The sequence below is a fragment of the Colias croceus genome, chromosome 22 (genome assembly GCF_905220415.1).
Source record: "Colias croceus chromosome 22, ilColCroc2.1".
In the NCBI taxonomy this organism is placed as follows: Eukaryota; Metazoa; Arthropoda; class Insecta; order Lepidoptera; family Pieridae; genus Colias; species Colias croceus.
In genome coordinates this window covers 4,453,832-4,463,386 of record NC_059558.1, presented here as the reverse complement: position 1 = coordinate 4,463,386, position 9,555 = coordinate 4,453,832, and the positions used below count along the sequence as shown (strand labels likewise).

The following is a 9,555-nucleotide window of genomic DNA, read 5'->3' as shown; positions in this document are numbered from 1 at the left end:
TCCCATATATATATAATAATTAAAATAAAATAATAAGATCAATTTAGGTAGGTATTCTGTATATTTTGGTAAAAAAAAGAAGAAATTATCGAATAAAAATACGAATAATCATAACATTTACTCAAATTTAAAATGCAGTATGAAGATAATATTTAGTTTGTACCATGATTTTTGATAGAAGCCAATCTGCCTAATTAATTACCCTTAATTGAGTTTAATCTCTAATTAAAGTCTACAATTAGTACTATTAAAATAAAGATCATTTAAAAACACGCAACTATAATTTCAGGATATTAAATGCGTAATAAAAGGTTTTTAATCAGCGCTATTTTATGGGAAACAATTTTAGACGATAATCTTCAATACGATACAGTCGATAACATGGCGTATAATTCGATTTTATTCACACTTGTTGTGTTTTATATTATTTATGTTCAGGCTATATTATGTAAGTATTGTTTGAACGAAACTATTTTTTGTTGTATATTTTGTTAACGCGTAAATCTTGATAGAGTTTTATCTAATGCTACAAAACATTATAGGTAATAGTTACTACTTCGGGGAGTATAAAAATTTGCAAAATCAGCGTTGGTTCATTTTCTTACGAAAACGTTTACATTTAAAAAAAAATTCATTTTATTAGTTGTATTTTAACACTGCTGTTATATTATTATTAGTTCTGTGACTTTATTAGTTCTAGTGAATTATTAGTTCTATTCATTTTATTAGTTCTGTGACTGTGACGTTGATGAATGCATTAAATTCATAAATTAATCGAATCGTAACTTATAATATGTTGGCTACATTCGATTCGAGATATAGCTAATTAAATTATTTAATAAATTATTAAATTGTAAAAATGTGCTTGGTAAATAAGAATTGTTTTTCACCAGTGCCCTTAGGATGGACTTCGCACAATAAATCTAAAAGTAAGTGCTTTTTTATTTATTAATTGTAATCGTTCTGATTTTCTGTTTGATTTGACCTAAGACGGCTATAAAAGTAAAGCGATACATTTTTTCGTATACTTACTTACCTATTCAGATTCCACAATGATGATGAGATTTTTCACAGCAGTCAAAATTACTCTATAGCTTTGAAATCCATTAAAATATTGAATTTCTAATTGTATAATCGATACCTACTAATATTATAAAGCTGAAGAGTTTGTTTGTTTGAACGGGCTAATCTTAGTAACTACTGGTCCGATTTGAAAAAATATGTCGGTGTTAGATAGCCCATTTATCGACGAAGGATATATAATATCATCACACTAAGACCAACAGCTAGAAACCACGAGACACAGTAATCTGTACAGCGTACAGCTTACTCACTATCTCCAGACGCACAAAAACTTATAAAAAAGCTACGTCGAGATGTAGAAAAGGCAAACAAACAAACACACTTTATCAATTATATTAATTATTAAGTATTATTAGTGAGGATTAGGTTGTCATTGGAATGATTTGAACCATCCTTTAAAAGCTAAAAAACGCAAAAGCTTACAAGCAAGCTTCTGCTAGCTTTTTAAAGTTAAACTATCTTTATATTAAAGCTTTATTTCATCTTTTTACTTTATCAACAAAATAAGATTCCTTTGAAATTTTTCGTAGGTAATTCATTACATTATTTCACAGTTAAATCATTAACATCAGCTTCCGCCTGGTTACCAAAAGCCACACAATGCGTACCAAGTGATACAGCTAGAGGCAATTGTTTCGTTTGCATCTGTAATATTGATGGGATCTTCGTTTGTCGTCCTGTGAAGTGTGTGAAACCTGGTATGTAGTTACTTGTTCTTTTTCTATTAAAACATAAGATAATTAGAGTAATATTGCACTCTAATCGGTAATATAAACTATAGAACACACATCCGAATTGCAAAGCAGATGATGAGCAGCAGAGAGGCCTTATGTTCTTTGTCAAACTGAGAATCAAGTTCTTCTTGTTTACTTTCTATATCTTAAGATGATCAATAAAAATCCTATATAAAACTGTGTCAGTCTATACTGTTAAATGCAATACATTTTTCAAAAAAGCTTCATTGCTTAACTACTTTGTTTACAAATTATAGAAATGCATTTATTTTCATTTTTCCAGAAAAGCCGGTACATATTCAAAAGGAATGCAAACCAAACATGACATACAAGAAAGATCACACAATTTGCAAATGTTCAAATAAATCACGATGGATCGCAGAAAACTGTAGGAAAATCTTCGGGACGCTTCACAGTTACAAAGCCCTTATCTTCAGCTACTTAAAGACCAATGTCACTTGCAAACCCAATAAGTTATATTTAATGGACTGCAATATATGCCAATGTCATAAATCTGGGTACATTCTGGGATCACAATGCACAAATCGTAATTGTAGAATTGGTAGTAAAGCTGATGCCTGTAAATTCGGTGATGTTTTACGAACACAGGATGAAATCTGCGTATGTAGTGATGTTAACTATTATATTGATACACTGTGTACTAAAATAAATGGTCATTTGATTCAAGAAATAAAAGCTGATAAGGTTAAAGCGTTAACGAATATGAAATACGCTTCGAACGATAAATGTACTCCACACAAAGAGTATTATAATGATTGTAACCATTGCATTTGCGATGATAATAGAAAATTGGTTTGTACAACGAAAAATTGTGAAGTCAAAGCCAATTTAAGAAGTGCTAATGAAATAAGTACCGAATTAGCAGAGGTTGAACATGAGAATGAAACTTGTGTTCCTGGACAGAAATATAAATTGAAATGTAATACGTGTTTGTGTACTCCAGATAAGGAATTGTCGTGTACTACAATGATATGTTTAGGAGATTATGTATTGGACGGTGTAGCTTTGAACAGGAGTTTAATGTTAAAGGATACTTTGGAAATTGGAAAATAAACAATTTGATCTTGGAAGTGGTTTTTCTTTAGTACATAGATAAAGTACTTTAATTATATATGCGTTATATATTGCAATTATTTTGTTATGAATATGAGACGAAAACCTAAAAAATAAAATAACTTAAGAAAAGAAAACCTTATTCATCCATCTGTTCGCGAACGAACATTCTTCAAAACATCCTAAAATTTATATTCTGTCGTGTTAATCCAGACATTACAACTAGTAATTAAAAAAATACACACGTATTAAAATTTTAATTTTAGCAAAACTAAATCAACATCTCCCCGAAATCCACGAGTTCCAAAGCTGTGTGCCTGGTCACCTTTACAAGTCTGACTGTAACACATGCCGATGTAGTGAGAACAGCACACTGCTTTGTACGAAAATGGCCTGTATTAAAGACGCTTTCGCAGAAACTATGAAGGATCATATACAGAAACATCCAACACATAAGGCCAAATGGGCTAAAGCGATTGGAAGAAGTGGTGCGTTGCATGGAAAGTTACCACAAGTGGTAGAGAATGGAGATTGTGTTCCTGGGAAGATCTATGAAAGGGCGTGTGAGACGTGCTTCTGTAATGACAAGAAGGGCTTAAATTGTACGGGCACGTGTGATGAAAGGAAGTCATGTAAGTATAATATAATTATGAATTTAATAATGAAATATTGTAAGTCTCTCAAAAACTTATTAAAATAGTTAAAAATAAAATGAAAATCGGTGCACAAGTTTTTGAATTTATCGCGAACATATAGACAGAATAAGTAAAGCACTTTATTTTGTAATTAATAGTGATTCTAATTACCTATTATTCTTTAATAAAAAAAAATATATTTAAGACGAAAGAACCATATTTGCATTTACAATATCTTAGTTATTTAATATCTTGTTTTATAGTAAAGAACTCGAAATACCCAGTCAAAAAGTTTCCCTTCAAGCCTGCAGATGTCCACAACTTTGATGTCATGAAGCATTTATCTGATAAATGTGTTCCTGGGAAAATGTACCGTATCGCTTGTAATGGATGTCTGTGCCGTGAAGCAAATAATCTCTTATGTGAGAATAAACTCTGCGTGTCCCATGAGGCTTTGTCAAAACTTGATGCTAAGAAACGTTCTGGTAAGTGACAATAGAAAGAACATAAATTATGGTCTAAGAGCCCGTGGGAGATCGTCCTTCACCGATCTGATAACCAGATGAGACGTATTTTTTATTAAATATTTTTTATAAACAAATATGCCTATAATTGCTTGCCTATCGAAAAGTGGTCATGGCTATTTTTAATTAAATTACCTTTTATCGATTTTTTTTTCATCACCTTCATACTTTTGATGACCCCCTCCCACGGGCTCTCCTACTAATAGGTGTTTTATGAAAACTCTTAAGTGTAGGCCAAAGAACGAACTTATGAGCAAATTTTTAATCTGTGGAGGACAAGATAGTGATGAAACAGGCATAAGCTTGATCTAGGCATTAAGATCAGCTGATCTTAATTCAAAACTAAATTAAATTCAAAGAGAAAACCACGGATCAATTTAATAAAGATAGGTATCATAAAATTACTAATGTAATGTTTTATTTAATTTTATGATACCTATCTTTATTAAATTGTTACGTGGTGTTCTGGGTGTAATCACCAGAACAAGTATAGAGTTCATTATCACCAGAAATATCAGTTCTTTATATATCAAAACTTATAGGTTTATTGCAAGTTGCAACAGCCATTTTCCAATTTTCAGGCAAGAAATGCAATAACGACGAAACACGCGGATGTATTCATTGCAAATGTGTGAATAACATGACTAAATGTAAAAGTATACCAAAATGTGAGGAACGAGAGAGATTATCAGGGAATTCTCACAAGATCCCATTAGCTCTCAATTTGCAGAAGGAAAAGTGTACACCGGGGATGATGTATACGTAAGATGTTTTCTAATTGAAATTCAATTTAAAAGATTCCATGAGACATCCATACTTAAAAGTTTATAATACATATTATAAATGCGAAAGTAACTCTGTCTGTCTGTCTGTTACTCAATCACGCCTAAACTACTGAACCAATTTTCATGAAATTTGGTATGGAGATATTTTGATACTCGAGAAAGGACATAGGCTACTTTTTATCCCGGGAAAATGACGCAATCCCGTAAATCCCACGGGAACGGGAACTATGCGGGTTTTTCTTTGACTGCGCGGGCGAAGCCGCGGGCGGAAACCTAGTTTTAAATAATAGTACATATTTTCAAGGAACAAAAAAATTAGTCAGTGTTTAGCATTTAAATATAATATCGGCAACTTGGCCAATGTTGTGGATTATGGCTTTTACCCTGATTAGAGACCCGTGTCCCAGCTGTGGGAAAATATATGGGCTGATGATGATTAAGGTGATGATGATGATGATGATGAGGATGTAAGAAAAAATTATAGGTAATGATGATGATGGTGATGACGATAATGGTGATGATGATTATTTGAATGATTATTTTCTTATCTTTCATTTCAGGGTCCAATGCAACCAATGTTATTGCCAACGGGATTCTACATTGAGATGTACTCAAAAGGCCTGTCTCAATTACGCTCAAGTCATCAAACTTCATAACCAAGTAACAGAATTAGAGCAACAAGGAATGTGATATTACGTTTAATTATTAATAATGACAATATTATAATTTAGTAATAAATATATTAATTGTGCTGTTTATGTTATTGAATGAATGAATATTAATTTTATGTTATTAATGGTAGATGCAAATTTAAAATAGGTAGCTTTCATTACCTAATTAACAGCCGAAGTTCTCTCGCAGATAATGAAATTTAATAAAAAATGGTCTGGCTTACGTCACCACTTTTTAATATATATCTATAATTAAAAAGTGACTTTAAAAAGCACCTAAGTATTTGTGGAAACATAAGTATGTGACTCTGAGAAAAGAAAGAAAGGGGTTGAATAGCTTAGTGAAATCAATTTGTAATAAGGAATGCAACAATGCTTAATTGTGTAGTCTTATCAAACAATTTCAATCATCTGCTTGATTTAAAAAGCCTTTCTAGCCAATTAATTTCCAAGTAATATCTCAGGTATGCGGAAAAATAAAAAACTGAACATAAAGCATGGAACTTTTTAATCTTACAGTATCTACCTATAAGCGTGAAATTAATCCATAGTTTTTAATTTTAAATCCTCGTTGCATAGTCCATTTATAAGTGTTGCACTACACATTATGAAAATACGTATGTCTGTGGCATTTTTAACTTTATTATCACGATTACCATATCAAATAACCACTTTACGTAAGTACATGGTTGTTTCTTTCTCACATGTAATATTCTTTATTATTTCTTATTTATTTGTTTCTTCAGGTGCGTGCGTTCCAAACACGCAGTTCATACTGAATAACTATTTATGCTACTGTAATAATATCGGTTTATGGAATGATGCTAGCTGCACTAAAATACAGAGACGGCTGAGTTGCCAAATCGGCCAAGTATTCCGAGATGGTTGTAACCGCTGCGTGTGTCTAGAAAATGGTCAATTTTCGTGCACAAATGCCTATTGCTTGGAGAGTCAGAGCTTACTTGCATATGACGTGAAATGTACCCCGTTCAGGTCATACTATATTAACTGTAGTCTATGTACGTGCCCAGCTTCTGGGATATCAGCAGAAGCACATTGCACAAAGGACTCATCTTGTCCTCTAGAAAATACGTCCAATTTTCAAATGGTCAAGAACAATTATTGTATACCAAATGTGATGTATATTTTCCCTTGCATTCATTGTTTGTGTTCAGAGAACGGAATTTTCGTTATCGATAAATGTGTAGATAAATGTCAAGTAACTAAAAAGCAAATTAAAAGGTGTAATCCAGGAACATATTACAGAAATGGCTGTAGCATATGCTTATGTTCTAAAAATGGCAATCGTGATGACCGTCTATGTAGCGAAATTTCTTGCAATAAAATCAAACCAAACACACCAATATTTCAAAGCTTAGAAAGCTATGGTTCATGTACTCCTTTTTCATTTCAATCAAAATGTCTTTATTGTGAGTGCAATATGAACGGTTCTGTAAATGGAAGAAAATGTATAGAACTTGATTGTTCAAAGAACACAAAACTTCAGAATTATCAAAAGAGAGATAACTGTAGTCCCGGTGAATTCGTTCCTATTTGTATCGAATGTTTCTGTCCTCAAAATGGTTTAATTAATAGCAGCTATTGCAGAAACAATTGTAGTAATCAAAGTAAATTACACATTCTTGATAACATTGTTAATGGAAGCTTATACGAACTTGCAGATGTAAATGAATTGGATAAAGAACATTATGAAGAAAACTGTATACCAAATTTTGTATATTATGAAGATAACAAATACTGTCTGTGTCCCGAAACTGGATACAAAAATTCTCAATCATGCATTTCTTACAATAAGATTGAAACTGCATTACATATTAGAAGTGAACATGGTTCACGCGATCAAAAAAATAAAAGTACAGAATGTGAACCAGGCACATACGTTGAGTTCGATTGTAATGTATGCTATTGTTCTAAAAGCGGTGTAATAGACTACAAGTGGTGCACTTATGATGATTGCATCGCTAAGAAAACTATACAGGCAGCTCATAAGACTCGTGTCCTTCCCGTGACCAACGTATATTCTGATGGAACTTGCATACCCGGATCAATATCTAAGGTTAAATGTAATTTCTGTATTTGTCCCGAAAGCGGGATACTGAGAGAACGCGCTTGTACTAGAAATAACTGCTACGAAGAAGAGGAAGAAGATAAAAAAATAGGCATGGATAGATTTACATGTGAACCACTTGCTTATTACGAAGTCGATTGTAACATCTGCTTTTGTCCCCGAGATGGTATAAAGAACGTCGCAAAATGTACTAAGAATCAATGCGAGAAAAATTTCCTAAGAACCAATGACTGTGCGCCCGGTCATCTCTTTACAGATGTCTGTAATGTTTGCGTTTGCCCACCGAACGGAGATAAAACTGACAAGGCTTGTACTGAGCATACGTGTGGCGTAGCTCCTTGGAACCAATTCAAGTTACCCCAAAACTTACTGCAGAATAAAGTTAATAACGCAAAAGTAAGGACTCTAGACCACTGCTTTCCAGGTGAAGAATTTACTCAAGATTGTAAAATTTGTGTTTGTCCAGACATGGGTTTGAAAATGTACGCTTCTTGCGAGGTGAATGAAGCCATCGCTTGTGATAATGGTCAAGAAACTTTACCAACGGCTGATCTAGGCAATAAGCTATCGGTAATTTAAAACATTTGAACACATCCTGATAGTGTTAATACTTTGTCAGTTTAAGCGATTAACATGGTATTTATCAAACAGGTAACTGGTTCAGATAGTGATATAAATTCAGCCACTCATAACCGGGTTAGAAGATTTGAGTTAGCTCAATGTATGGAGTATAAGATAAAAATGGCTCCCGAGAGAAAACACTGCACACCTGGCTCCATGTACTTTATACGGTATTCTAATTTATCATTTTGTTTGTACATATAAATAATTATTAAACACAAGAAGCAGTTTCTACAACATGTTGTGAACTACACACAATTAAATAAAAAGGTTTTTTTAATAGGTATATTAAATATAGGTATATATATTTTTATACTGTGGTAGTTATTATTAAGTTATCTTTTGCAGATGTAAACAATGCATTTGTCCGTACATGGGAAACATAAATAAATTTTGTCGTCCATTACCAAACAATGTTCATTGCGAAGAGGCTTTTCCTGGTTTTAATTATTTACCGATGGGTCGAAGATATGAAGGTAAGATTTTACTGTATCTTTATTATGACATACAGACTCCAGTCTGCGAATTTTTTAACTTAAGTTAATTTCGCTTTATTTGTAGCTTTAGTGACTCAAAATTATTGTTACCCCTATATTATTTAGCAATGTACTTAAATGTTCACTATTTTAAAATATTTTTTAAACTTGCACTTCTTATTCCAGCAAATAATACAAACAATACTGGACCAAATGGACACAAAGTAAATGAAACAATAGTACTCGAAGTAACACACAAACACACAATGTACCAATGTGATATAGTTGGCAAAATAATGGATAAATGCTTTATATGTAATTGTGAAGAGAGTGATAATCGCCTCGTCGTGATAGAAGAACATTGCTTTAAAAGTGAACATGATAACTGCACAGATGTTCCGAAACCCTACTTTTTGCATGACAATAAACTTATATTTCTTTGAAAATTTTGTTTTATTTTAAAATTATAATTAAAAAAACATAGAGGATATTAAGACAATATTTTATTTGCCTATATTGATTGATATTGCTGATTTTCAAGACAAACGTAAACGTAATCTTTGAGCCCGAAATAAGACTTCTAAAACGTCTCCAATTATAAACAACTAGCTTTCCGCTTTGTTTTATACTATGTAGTGATATATTACTTAATTAATTCACTGCAAGTTTTTATTCGAAAAGGTGATCAAATAGTGTTTCGGTAAAATATACAGTTAATTTTGAATTGTTTTCTTTGCAAGAATCTTAGTTGGTTTACTCGAAAGCTAATGTTTCTAGTTCACAATAAGTAGTTAATTAATCGAGGAATGGTGGCAGTATATAAATTTTATTGAAGCGTAAATTTGATTAAGTGAACTAATTTC

General features: G+C 32.2%; 2 protein-coding genes across 2 annotated transcripts; both read left to right on the top strand.

The window, feature by feature from the left end:
• The first annotated feature begins 859 nt into the window (after window positions 1-859).
• On the top strand, window positions 860-5,686 carry LOC123701971. Its single transcript, XM_045649606.1, has 7 exons — window positions 860-929; window positions 1,638-1,781; window positions 2,101-2,886; window positions 3,158-3,523; window positions 3,790-4,011; window positions 4,593-4,812; window positions 5,396-5,686. The coding sequence occupies exons 1-7, from the start codon at window positions 860-862 to the stop codon at window positions 5,523-5,525; spliced, it is 1,938 nt and encodes a 645-aa protein (XP_045505562.1). The 3' UTR covers window positions 5,526-5,686.
• A 352-nt stretch (window positions 5,687-6,038) lies between these two features.
• Window positions 6,039-9,135, top strand: LOC123701970 (usherin-like). The gene is made up of 5 exons (XM_045649605.1): window positions 6,039-6,183; window positions 6,253-8,165; window positions 8,247-8,386; window positions 8,565-8,692; window positions 8,879-9,135. The coding sequence occupies exons 1-5, from the start codon at window positions 6,114-6,116 to the stop codon at window positions 9,133-9,135; spliced, it is 2,508 nt and encodes an 835-aa protein (XP_045505561.1). The 5' UTR covers window positions 6,039-6,113.
• Window positions 9,136-9,555: the final 420 nt, after the last annotated feature.